The sequence below is a fragment of the Panthera tigris genome, chromosome B2 (genome assembly GCF_018350195.1).
Source record: "Panthera tigris isolate Pti1 chromosome B2, P.tigris_Pti1_mat1.1, whole genome shotgun sequence".
Taxonomy (NCBI): Eukaryota; Metazoa; Chordata; class Mammalia; order Carnivora; family Felidae; genus Panthera; species Panthera tigris.
The window spans coordinates 97,873,902-97,887,648 of NC_056664.1; the positions used below are offsets into that span (position 1 = coordinate 97,873,902).

Consider the following 13,747-nt stretch of genomic DNA (forward strand, 5'->3'; position numbering starts at 1 on the left):
CTCTTTCAAAGCGTGGTTATAATTCTGACTGTTGTTTAGACTCTGTTTGTTCCCCACCAGGTGAAGGGGGTGTCATGCAGGGCCCCGAGGGAAGCAAAGTAAGGGAGTGAAGGTAATAATTCTTTTTTCCTAAGTGACAAAAAAGTGATTGACCTTGGGGAAACAGCAGTTAGAAGCAGAGACACCCTGGAGTTCCTAACAAAAATCCAGCAGGATAAGCACCAAAAGGAGAAATCATTACTCAGGGTAATCAAATAACCTATACTATGGGTTCTCTTCTTCCTTCTGGCGTCACTCAAATGTATGCAATTCTAGAAATAGGTGAGGAAAGAAGAATCCTTTTGGAATAATATGATGACATTAGCATTATATTTGGAAAGAGCTTAGAGTTTCTAGACATATTGCAACACCTAAAAGGAAATTTAGCAAGGGTTTGTGCTATTTTGTAATATATGTGGTTGGTAATTAAGAATAATTCATTTTGGGGCGCCTGGGTGGCTCAGTCAGTTAAGCGTCCAACTCTTGGTTTCTGCTCAGGTCATGATCTCACAGTTCATGAGTTCAAGCCCCATGTTGGGCTCTGCATTGCCGGTGTGAACCTGCTTGGGATTCTCTCTCTCTCTCCTTCTTTCTACTCCTCCCTCTCTCTCTCTCTCTCTCAAAATAAATAAACTTAAAAAAAAGAATTTTAATATTGATATAAAATACTGCTCAAAGAATGTTTGACAACTAACCTTTCAGAGCCTGACAGAATTAACTTAACATTGGATTGAACTCTGCCCTCTTTGTTACAGACCATGGGTGTCTGAATCATGGGATGCAGTGATGGCATCCAACATTCTAGGGCATTTAATTTCAACTTTTAGCTTTTATCTTTACTGGTTATTCTACATACTGATGGCATCATTTTTATTGATATTAATTTATAACACTGTACAACTGTTTCAAGCTGCTAAGAATTTAATTTGATTGAAACAGTCAGCAGTTATTTAGCCACATGAACAAGACCATCTTTCAACTGAGCTAGTGAATATGTAGTCATCCACCGTGGAATGATTTCCCAACCTCTGCTGAAAAAATTCCTGATCAAAGTCTTTTTCTTGTTCAGTACCCATCATATACATGATAATTATTGAACTCAAAGTTCAGCACCTGAAACTCTCTTACTTTTTGATATTTCAGTCTGAAATAGACCACTCAAAAATTGAAAGCAATACTCATGCTGGTATTGAAAAATTAGCATTAATGTAGTGGGAAAATATTTTAGCTGAATATAATGACAATGATTACTTACCTTTATTGATTTAAGTTAGGAATTAACATAATTAAGGAATATCTTAGAAACTTCTCTGAGAAGTTTTTACTTGGCTAATTTCACTTGGAAGAGCGGGGTTAACCTGGGTTTGTGGTTAAACCACCAGGGACCTATTTTTAGAGAAGGTGAAATGTATGTTTTGCCTTTAAATTACAGGTTTGAGGATATTTTCGTGAAGATTTCATATTAACTGAATTTTGGTTGTATTTCTAAAATTAGCCTTTAAGACTAAAATTAAAAAGTGGAAACAAAAACCTCTATTGACTTAGAAGTCAACAAGTGTGAACTTAGGTCCTAGTCTTGGCCAATGGCTCTCCAGCTGATTCTTAGGAACCCTTGTGACTGACTCAGTGTTTTCATTCCTGAGATGGAGCTGACAGTTCAAGGGCTGCTTTTCAAATGAGAATAGCTCCGTGGAAAGGCCTGTCTCTGGTCATTCTCATCCCCCTTCTCTCCCAGGTCACAAAGAGGGCAGCAAGTCAAATACTGGCCAGGACTGGGGATGGGCCCATGCAAGCGTGGACAGATTTGCTGTGCTGTATGACATATGGACCTGGGAAGCAACTCTTCTAGAAAATAAGCGCCAGGTATTTCTCCCTAGAAAACAAAACATCTGTTAAACTTTCTTACAAAACCCAGTATTTAAAACAAACAAAAAGCCTGTCTTTTGGGGCAGCTCCTAATAAAGTAATTATTCTATTTAAATAATCTCAGCTAGTTGTAAGGGTGTGAATAATAAGTTTATTTTCTTGTGGTTCCTTGTCAACAAAAAATAAAATGTGAAGGGTACTACTTTATCTTATAGGCATAATTTGTTAGAGGGGTGTATAATTTAGGATCTTATATATATGTTTTTAGTGAGAATGGGTGATGATTCCATTCACATTCATTGTCCTGTCAGGGACGAGCCTCACTTTGCTACACACAGACACCCTGACTTTATTATGGCCTTTAGAAATACACCACATGTGGGTGGGGCAGGCAGTTGGGCAAGGTATGCTCAGCGCAGCAAGTTACGAGGGTGAGTTTAAAGCAATGAGATGGCATCTTGCTAAATTCATCATCATACCATCAATGGCTCATATCCTAGTAATAAATGAAACACTGCTCTTCATTTGTATCCACAGCATGGATTATTAGCCCTTCTGATGGTCACCAACTCTTGGGAGTTTATTCATCAAACATTAAGTATCTCCTCTGTCTCAGGAACTATTCTAGACATTAGGAACATATGGATAAATAAGAGAAGATAATTTCTGTCTTTAAGGAATTCTAGTCTATAAAAGTTCACCCAGTATCTAAGTAAAAATTACAGGTGACTCACAGCTTACAACTGAGGCACACACAAGATCCCCAGAGACCACCGCGGAGGGAGGAATTTGTCCTGTGGGGGGCTATTGGAGTAAAGGAAATATTGGCAAGTCTTCTCAGAGGAGTAGATATTAAATCCTGTTACTAAGAGATGTGTAAGATGTTGTCTGTCAGAGAAGGAAAAATCCTTAAGCAGAGGAAACAGCATTAGCGATGTCAGGGAGGTGTAAAATGAGGATGGTGAATTTGGAGAACAAGAGGACTTCTATGGCTAGGCTATAAAGGCATGATGAGAAACGAGCTGAATGTGTTTTGGGTGCAGCCTGTGAAGGGCCTGCTAATCCATACAACATTTACAGTGTATTTTGTGAGCAAAGAGGAGCCATCGGTGAGTTCCAGTAAGGGAGAAATACGACCATAGCTCCGTTTTCACCAGTTGCTGGGGTATTCGTGGGGAGAATAGATTAGAGTGGAGCTCGTGCAGAAGAGCAGTGCAGCTATTGCAACAGTGACCTGGAGAGGGAAGACGGGACCTACACCAAGGATGGAACAGTGAGAACAGGAAGGAGGGCAGACTTGAGAGCACTTTGTAGAAATGGAAATGTTGGGATTTGAAGACCAGACGCTGGGGTGAGAGTTTAATAAGGGTGGAATTAAAAAGGACTTTCTCAGGGTCAGGGAGGAGGCTATTAACTGAAATGGAATGCAGGAGGAGGGGCACTTTGGAGGGGAAGGCAATACCGAGTCTGCCACAACAGGCATGTGAGGAGAGTTTGCTAAAACTCAGGTGTGAATGTTTTGTGGGATGTATAGGTTTGAAGGTCAGGAGCAGATATGAGCTGAGGTATGAAGGTGAACGTTGAGCCACAGTAATGAATCAAATGACTAGGAAAAGCCAGAGATGTCTTAAATGCAGCCCTGGGTAATTCTTGAATTTAAGGGGAAGATCACAGAACAAGAATCCTTGAGGGGAACAAGAAGTAGCCAAAGAAACTAGAGGACAAAAAAAGAAGGGATAGTGTGATAAGAGCCAATGAAGGGGGGGGTGCTTTTAATTAGGAGAGGACAGTTACTAACTAGTGTGGCATGCAGTGAAACATCAAGAAAGAGGACTCCTAAACACCAGGCAGTGGGGTCAGTCCCCAGGGTCATTGCCAGCTTCATAGGACTCTCAGAGGAGGTATGGGGGTGGAAGCCAGCTTACAGTGCACTATGATGTGGTCAGAAGATGGGGAAGTGGAAATGTTTTCTTTGAATTGTTTTTCTAGTAGATTAGATGGTTAACCATTTCATCTACTCTCTGGTCTATTACTCACAGAGATTTAGGTCACCCAATTTTTGAAAACACCTGGCTGGGCTTAAAGGGTGAGAGCCTCGGGCTTTGAAAACCGTTCCTCTTTTCAAAGGGAACTGGCCTCTACAGAGTTTGCATCTGCACCCTTCATCTGCCAGTTAGAAACTTCCTTTGATCAACTGAGAGATCTAGACTCAGAGTGTAGTGACTGAAAAGGCTACATTAAAGGTAAATAAGACAGAATCCCTGAACTCAACAAGTTTATTGTCGAAACATGAGTTTTATGCAGCCCCCCTTTTCTGGGCTCTGTCTCCCCACCTTCCCTTTCAGTGCTTCCAGGCCTTCTATGGAGGCCCCAGGCAGGACTCAATGGCAATAGAAGAACAGAAGGGCAGAGAGGACTGAAAAATCGATTTCTCCACACTTTGGCATACACTTCATTCTGTGCTAAGCTACCAGGGCTGTTCACTAGTTTCCTCTATGGTAAATGAAATTATTTTAACTTAAAAAAATCATTGAAAACGCCTCCCCCCTTCCTACCCTGACAATAAGTTCTCTATAGAAACTGAGCTAGCTATCTGTGCCAAAGCTGTGAAACATGGCCTTCTAAACCAGAAATTCTGTCAAAAGAGCCTATTTCTAATGGATAAACCTTTGTGTTATCTAGAGTACAATTGATTTCTCCCAGTCCTGATTCTACTGCCAAATATATTGGAATCCCTAGAGTTAAGAATTGCTCAAACACACTGGGCTGTCTTAAATCCTGAAAGTAACCATTTTGTGTGTAAACTCTCATAAAATTAGGGCTGATGTGAATTCAGGTGAATTAAGGAACTCAGAGAAGCCAGGCATTAGCTGTCCTGGCTCCTAAGTGGCACTTGCTCCACATGCTAATTCTCTCTACAGCCACCAGAGGACACATTTTCAGGGTAATTTGAATTAGTGTTTGGAGAACTAAAATAAATAAATAAATAAAAACCTGTGACAGTTGTGGCTAGCACTGATTTTCTGTTTTGTACTTGCATTTGATCTAAAATGTTCTTTTTTTAAGTTTTTTAAGTCCCAGAAATATAAGACACTTGAAGTAAAAATAATATAAACACAGAAAGGTTTGAGATTATTTGTTTTGTTTTTTTCCCATTTTCTCTAATATTTGATGCCTACCCTCAGTGTGTACCATGCATTGTTTTGCCTGAGAGTTGGCCCTTGACACACACAGGTGACATTTGACAGGCGAGGAAGACTTCTTAGACAAATAACCAGCCTAGAGTTTAAATGGAAATGGGCCAGTTAGCAAACAGATAATACATAGAACCTGTGAGGCAGAAAGATCCTGGTCTTTCCCCTGTTGGGAAAGTATTAATAATAAAATTATGCAAGGGTCCATCTGAGAGTTTCTTGAGGTTGAGGCCAAAGCTTAAAAAAGCCTAATGAATTTTTAAAAAGAGCCACGTTTTCCTTTTCAACAACTAGTGTTGCCAATTAAATTATGACAATATGCGGGACATACTTATACTCAAAAAGTGTTTGTTGTTTATCAGAAACTCAGATTTAACTAGGTGACCTCTATTTTTATTTGCTAAATCTGGCAATCCTGTAAACAACAAAGCGAGGTTGGCAAATTAGCACCAACCTCTGCAACCTGGTATCAGCAGATTGAAATCACCAGCAAGAACCCTCCCCACAAACTTCTACCAAATAGCCAAACAATAGGGCTCTTTGTACAAAAAACAGGTCAAGGCATACAAATACTATAAACCAGCTCCTGGGATTGCCTTGGCTCAGTGAAAAAGGTTCAAGTTAGTCCAGAATGATTTAGGGAAGTAATTGTTTCTTTCCTAATCTCCCCACCTAGGCTATTAAGTGACACCTTTCTTACCTGTCACTCCCTCCTTTTTGTTTTGTCCTCTACTATTTAATTATTGAATGTTATTCTAGACTAGAGCTCAGCAGAGGGAACAGGTAACTTAGATAACCCTGCTTGTTCAATTTTCCCCAAGGCTCACTTACAGGGCGGGAGATCTCCACCTTTCTTCTTCATTCCTTGCTCTGAGATGTGTGAGTTCCTAACCTACGAGTGCATTGTGTGTTCTGAGATTTTAGCCTCCTTTGGTGCTTTCCCTTTCATGCTAAGGTTGACCTAAGGTCCCTGAGACCAATGTTTCCCAAAGGGCATCCTGCAAATCCAGATGCTAAATAAAGTGCCCTAGGATCTCCCTCCTAGTGCTTTAGCATTGAAGCCCAGATACTGCACATCTGTTAATAAGGCATCGTTTGATTCCTACTCTGCTATTGATTCTTGAGTGTTTACCTCTCTAGGGAGTCTTGGAAGCCATGATTAGCAAGATGGAGACACTCCTGGCTTTTCCTGCCACGTATTCATGTAGTGCTTGCACTTTCTCAGTTCTTTCTGGTTTTGTATTCTTTTCTTAGCTATGGACTCCACACAAAGAGAGGGGCTTTTTATCACCTTCAGGGAAATTTCTTATTTTGTTAAGAAGAGGGTTGACTTCCTGGCCCCAAGCCACCAGGAAGACCAACACCCAAGGAAACAAAACACACTCTTTCTCTGATGCATCTCAAAGTGTGCTAGGCTGTCAGATTGGTGGAAATTGCAACCTCAGCAATTCACTCCTTTCTGCCAATTAAATGCACACACTGGGCAAGCCTGTGTGTCTTTAAAAAATATATATACATACATATATATATATATACATATATATATATATATATATACATACATGTCTGTATGTGTATATATATATATGTCTGTATGTGTATATATATATATATATGTGTGTGTGTGTCTGTATGTATATATATTGTTTTAGCTCAATTTTAGCTAATTTATTGTCAAGTTAGCTAACATACAGTATATATACAGTGTGCTCTTGGTTTTGGGGGTAGATTCCCATGATTCATCACTTACATACAACACCCAGTGTTCATCCCAACAAGTGCCCTCCTCAATGCCCATCACCCATTTCTCCCACTCCCCCCACCCCATCAACCCTCAGTTTGTTCTCTTTATTTAAGAGTCTCTTATGGTTTGCCTCCCTCTCTGTTTGAAACTACTTTTTCCCTTTCCCATCTCCCATGGTCTTCTGCTAAGTTTCTCAAGTTCCATATATGAGGGAAAACATATGATATCTGTCTTTCTCTGACTTATTTCACTTAGCATAATACTCTCCAGTTCCATCTACATTGTTGCAAATGGCAGGATTTCATTCTTTCTCATTGCCAAGTAGTATTCCATTATATATACAAACCACATCTTCTTTATCCATTCATCAGTTGATGGATATTTGGGCTCTTTCCATAATTTGGCTATTGTTGATAGCACTGTAAACATTGGGATATATGTGCCCCTATGAATCAACACTCCGGTATCCTTTGGATAAATTCCTAGTGCTTTGGTGATATGACTACAATGGGAGCTGACACCTTCCAGAAGAGTGAAACCTCCATAAGAGGAGCTAGGGAAAGAAGACTGGGAAGGGACATCTTGAGCTAAAACTCTGAGGGAGGAAGTGTTGGATTAGATCAGCAGAGGAAAGGAATCTGTTCTGTTGTGAAATGAATGGAATAAAACTTCAGAAGCTTCCAGTGAAAGCTGATTTATCCATCAGGCAATGTGGACTTGGTGTTTAGGATCTAAGAGCTTTTCAGGTACCATTGAAAATGTTTGGGATTTGAGAAAAAAAAAACCTTATGCATTACTCTGAAATATGAAAAGAAAATACAACATAGAAAGCAGTAATGCTTAATCACGTCAGTAAAATGTAAAAACATTGTTAACTGAGCACTTATAAACATTCCTTTTGCATCTGAAAATTTCTAGATCAGATCTTCTCACTTCTTAAGAATCTCTGAATATATACTGCCCAGAAATCATAGCCAATCATTAACTCAAAGTGATGTTTGTAGCCAAATTGAAAAGCAAAATTCTAAATATCATTTAACATTTTTACAGAAAAAAAAATTTGAATGGGATGTGAGTATGTCTTAATATAGTTGATATAATGTGGGATAGGGTCTCCAAAAAAAGATTGTCTAAGGCCTATGAAGGCCTGAACAGTAATCACACTGTTCAGAACTGCTTAATTATCTTGCCCTCAGGTCCCTGTTTGGGATTCCAGCCCAGTGATCTCTCAAGAGCCTTTTCCTGATTAGCACCATGACTAATTACACACAAATAGAATTTACACTCAGAACAGAAATTTCTTACGCTCACAGACAAATGTAAAAGCAAAATAAAGAACACCTCTCTCTGGATTCTCACATTAGGAACCCTCTTCAATGGTTAGTGTCTGGAAGCTTTCTTTGGTTTTTAGGAAAGGCTTGTGACCTCCACTGGAATTAAATTTAATTTAATTTAATTTAAATAAATTAAAAAATTAAAATAAATTAAACAATTAAAAAAAGAAAGTAATACAAATAATTTTTCATCAAATTATCAATAATCAAAGTATATAAATGATTTTATACACTGCAACATTCCAATAAAATTACTAATTCTCACTTCTAAAAAAAAAAAAAAAACCAGAAAAAGAAAAGAAAAGCTCCCCCAAATGCCTTTCAGAGTTCTGTACACCAGGCCCTTCCTAGCAATTTCTAGGTAAAATTGAGCAAACTGTTAAAGAAAAGGGGTCAGAAATGAGGATAAGGAGAGGAGGCCACCTGCCTCCATTTGGTGAAAGAGTAAAATGGAGGCAGGAGAATGAGCCTGTGGAGAAAGGTGTTACAGACAAATATATTTGATGGAGTGACATTGCATGCACCGTCTCATTAGAGCTTATCATTATCACATGTTATATTATTCATTATTTAAGGCTCCTTTTATTTGTGGAGAGCAGGGGAAGAGGGGACACAGGCAAAACTAGTGTCCCTTCCTTTGCCCTCCCTCCTTCTGTGGGTTTACTAATTGCTCTGAGTCACTTTGGTGCTGCAGCTGCCCGAACCAGGCCGGGGTACCCCGCGGTACCCCGAGGTTCTGAGCGGTTTCTCTCCTGCTGATGCCCCGGGGCTTTCCAAAGCATGGAGTGGGTGGGGCCTCACCTCTCTCTGCTGGGCCCTACGGCTGCCTCTGCTGTTCCCTGACTAGAAACCTTATTTGCAGCTTCTTGACAGTTACTTTGAAGCCTACCAGCACGTGTTGGACCCCGAGGAGAGGTTTGCCTTAGCACAAGTGATCACTGACATCATGCACAGGTGCCCAAGGTTTGATTTCAGCCACCCTTATTTCATTAAGGCCTACAAAGATGAATGCACCTGCCTGAGGCTTCACTTGCAGCTGGTGAGGGGCATCCTCAATCAGCACGTAAGTACATTTGGATTTTAAAATAGTACATGTGAGAAGGCCATAACTGAAAATAGTGTTTTCCTTTCATTGCAGGTTCAGAATCCAGGTTTTCTAGGGCAGCACGTTGAGCATGTTTATTTGTAAGCTCATTTGCATTGTCGAATTCCAAGCATAACTACAGTCTTAAATGGAAGTTTCCAACCCTAATTACATTTAATGGTCCGCAAAGAATAGACAACTTATTTTCACTACATGATGGAGTTTATTGGTACTGAAAGGAGGACTAAACATACCCCTTTACAAGCCATTAATGTATAAAGTTGTGTTTATTAATTTGTTTTTAATGCTGTGGCTATTTTTAGGACACTAAAGGAAAAATTAGTGTACATCCTCTGGGGAAAAGCCAGTGGCAGGAAGTAAGCAAGGGATAAATTGTTGCAGTGCGTTTACCTGAGACCTGGTTAGATTTTTTTCCTTGTAGTCAATCATTTGACAAAGAGAAGTTTTCCTGGGCCTCTTAAGAGTGTCTCAACTTGGTTGCCTTTGTTTTTATTGGCTGATCCCAGGCTCAGACTGAGACACCAGCATGTCTTCGTGTGAATGGATCCTCAAAACCACGTCTGGGTGAAAATCAGTCAAATAATGAAGGGACGCAAAGGACTGCTGTTCTTCTCATGCCAGGGCTCATAATTCACACCCATGGGAAAGTTTAACTTTTCTAATTTTAACTTTTATGTTACATTTCTAGATAGAGCGCCAGCGGGAGTATGTCCAGAGGCTTTGGCAAAGAGGCCATCCAGATGATAGCAGTAACTTTGGACTTCCCCTTAACATAATTTGCAAACAACTTATTTCCATCAACAATAGCTGGTATGGTGCTATTGTCTTTAGACATTTTACATTTAATCTTTTAGATAAGTTAAAGGGTATGATGGTAAGTCTAAATACTATTCTATAAAGTACCTTTCAAGTATCTGGGGAGATGAGACAAGTAGATATAAAAGCCACAGAAGAGGGATTTTCTTGCATACTCAATATCCATTTGCTTTGTAAGTAATAAAGAATAGGAGGCTAGAATTTAAAAGTTAAAACACTGGGTACAGAATCTTTATTCTCATGAGAAGCTCTATAAGAAAGAAAGAAGTTGCTCTTAAAAATGCTATCAGAGGACTTATTCAGAGGTGCCACACAAGCGGACATGCATGAAACTTGGGTGTGCTTAAAAGTTTCTCAAAAAGGAATTTCTTTAGTAAGTGTCACCATTTCTGCAAACTCGCCTTGTGATCCTCTACCCCTTTAAGGAGCAAACTAAATTTCCTAAGATCACTCAGAGAAGGTATACCCCCATGACATGTATGCAGCTTGAGCCACCCCCTCCCCACCATTCCTTCCTTGCCTTTGAGAGTGGTAAGGGAATCAGGAAGTGGGTGGCAAGCCCCAAGTTGGTCTGTATGGCCCATGATCACAATCTCTATTGCCTTCAAATGGGTGGAGAAATTATCCAGCTCCTTTCAACATGTCACAAATATCTGCTGAGCCACCTACAAGTACCAGGCGCTGCGCAAGGAGGTGAGGACACAGTAGTGAACAATAGAGGCATGGCCCTGTGCTCCCATCAAGCGCACAGGTCAGCAGTGCAGGCGCACTTTCACTAGGATATGGCCACAATGGGCTATGGTATCTTCTTGGGGAGTAGCAGGATGCCATGGGATTTCGTAGCTTAGATTCTTTTTTTTTTAATTGTTTATTCCTTTTTTGAGAGAGGGAGAGGCACAGATCATGAGTAGGGGAGGGGCAGAGAGAGGGAGACACAAAATCTGAAGCAAGCTCCAGGCTCTGAACTGTCAGCCCGATGCGGGGCTCGAATTCATGAACCGTGAGATCATGACCTGAGCTGAAGTCAGACACTTAACCGACTGAGCCACCCTGGTGTCCCTTGTAGCTTAGATTCTAACCTTATCCCTTGAGAAAGAGCCCTGGGAGTTCCAGGCACAAGACTGCATTTTCTCCACAGACCTTTCTAAGGACTGATTTCTTCTCTGTCATAAGATTGAGACATCAGCTGTCTGTGTGCGGCTCGCTATGGCAAGAATCTACTGTTGAGGAAATGGTTCTTGGCGGAACATGCTAGGACTGTATGGATACCAAGACCTGTCAGAACAGTCTCAAAAGCAAATGTTATTTGTTTGATGAAATTCCTTTCCAGCCCTAGCGTTGTAATTTTTAAGATCTGGAACTAAGAGGAATCCCATTTGTATAGATTTAAGAAGTATTTATGTTCTTTAGTTCTATGTAGGTATAGAAAGGCCCTTGACTTGTGCTGTATCCTCTATTTTCAAAGGAATACCCACAGACAAGCACTTTGTTATTTCTGGCTTCATCCATTTATAAAATAGAACATTCTTATGGCAAACGTGAATGATCCTAGCAGTTGTGTACAGAATTTAAAATGTGTCTTTGTTCATTAACATGTTCAGGGAAAAGGATAAAGACTCAGGTAGAAAAATAGAAAGCAATTATGGAAATTATTTATTTAATATTTAGTCACTGATAAGTTATTTTGTTTTCAGATATTTGACTAAATGTTGATTACTGGAATGTTTGTACGTTTCCCGTATACAGTTTAAGAATCAGATTGGGCTTTTAGAATAAATTCTTATGGCTCCCAATTTTAAAAGGGTTCACATTAAAGCAAAGAGCATGTTGCATAATCTGGTGGCTTCCCTGGATGGCCTCTGAGGCCCCTTTAAGCTTCCAATTTTTTATAATGTCCTGGATTAAAACAGCTGTTTTATTGGTCTTAAAAAATGTAAAATTCAAATGTCTTTTGAAACAGATCAAGTTCTTCGCTGTGTAAAATTGTCATTGATCCATCCTCTTTTCAAGCCCGTCTTTGAAAAACACGTATCTGCTGGAGTTCCACCCTTCCCTGGGCCTGGCATCGCTCATCCCCCGATCTCTTGATCACCTTCTCCAGGAGGCCCGTCACACCTGCAGACCCACATCAGCCAGCAGCCTCACCTTGCTGGAGAGACGCGTGCTGCGGCTGGCCCTGGATATGTGGCTCACACCGGCCCAGCCTGAGTCCTGGTACAGCCCACGTCTCCACAAAGATGTAGGTTCTCCGAAAGGGGAGATGGGGGAGCTCCTTGTCCAAGGGAATGTTTCCAGGCAGATGTTACTACTTAACTTTGTTTTTCTGTTTGGCTCTATTCCTCCCCTATTTGGCCAGAGACAGATCATAGTGCTGGGCTTTGCCAACATTTTTATGTAATGGTTTTTTCATTTTCGGTCAAAGTTTCTATTTTATCAAAATACTGCTACAGTTAGAAGGGAGATATACATACGTATGTGGGAGATGTTTTCTGGCTTATTTATATTTCAACAATACACATTTTTAATTTAAAAGCTATGTATTTTATTTGCACTAAAGCTCTTCCTGAAATTCCCTCTTTTTGTCCTGACCTGAGATCTGGTATGAGAGAGAGAGTGGCTGAGTGAGGAGACAGGGACCTGGACTCAAGTTCCGCCCTGCCATTAACTTGCTGTGTGACTCTGAGAAAGTCTTTGAGCCTCCCTGAGCTTCTTTTTCCTATTTTGTAACCTTATATTTGTGTATTTGAGGGGAGGGAGATGGAAGTGAGCCTGATGGTCTCTAAAGCCCCTTTCAGCTTAGAACTCTATGGTTCAAACTATGGCCTAATGATTTACATAGTATTTGTAGTTAGATTTTAATTCTCTTCTTTTTCTGTTAAGGCCAGCACAGTGGAGCCTATATTTCCAATCTGACCTTACTCTGTGTGGGTACATGGTGTATGATGAAGGAACTTTCAGCTACCAAAAATCTCTCTTCCATGCATCTGCCTTGACCTCCTATTCCCTCCTAAACTAAAATTTTATTTTATTTTAATTCATTTTAAATCGATCAAAATAATGTAATACAGAATTTTAGCAAATGAAAAAAGCAAATGAAAAAAATTACCCTAAATATAATCACTCAAATGCATTCACAATACTTTTCTGAATTCAAGCATTCTTCACATGCGTATTTTACATAGTTATAATCACATCCTTCATACACTGCTTTTCATACACTTAATACACTGTTTTTCTCAGTTAACATTGTATTATATGTTTTTCCATTTTGCGAACTAGTCTTTATACTCACCTTTATGGTTATAATTCCCTTAAAGGATGATCATAACTTTTCCACCTCTTTCCTTATTGTTGGACATTCAAGTAATTTCTAATTTTTCATTGGTATTAAAATTGTTATAATGTATGTTTCCATACTTACAGATTTTTCTATATTTTAAATCAGTTCCTTTGATAGATTCTTAGGAGTGGAATTACTGAAACAAAATTTAAGTCTTTGGATGCAAGTTGGCAGATTGCTTCTCAAAAGAGTTGGGACAAATTATAATGCCACCAACAATTTGTAAGAGTACTAATTCTGCCACACTGTACAGTATTAGGTATAAGCATATGTCTGTGTGTGTGTGTGTGTGTGTGTGTGTATATATAT

The 13,747-nt window shown here is 39.7% G+C and overlaps 1 protein-coding gene across 1 annotated transcript in view; it reads left to right on the forward strand.

The window, feature by feature from the left end:
• LOC102962797 overlaps positions 1 to 13,747 on the forward strand; it is a 178,914-nt gene that overhangs the window by 67,993 nt on the left and 97,174 nt on the right. Inside the window, exons 17-20 of the mRNA XM_007078743.3 lie at positions 1,775 to 1,902; positions 9,040 to 9,240; positions 9,971 to 10,092; positions 12,109 to 12,337. Of these exons, the coding sequence (XP_007078805.3) occupies positions 1,775 to 1,902; positions 9,040 to 9,240; positions 9,971 to 10,092; positions 12,109 to 12,337 (680 nt within the window). The remainder of the gene's footprint in view (positions 1 to 1,774; positions 1,903 to 9,039; positions 9,241 to 9,970; positions 10,093 to 12,108; positions 12,338 to 13,747) is intronic.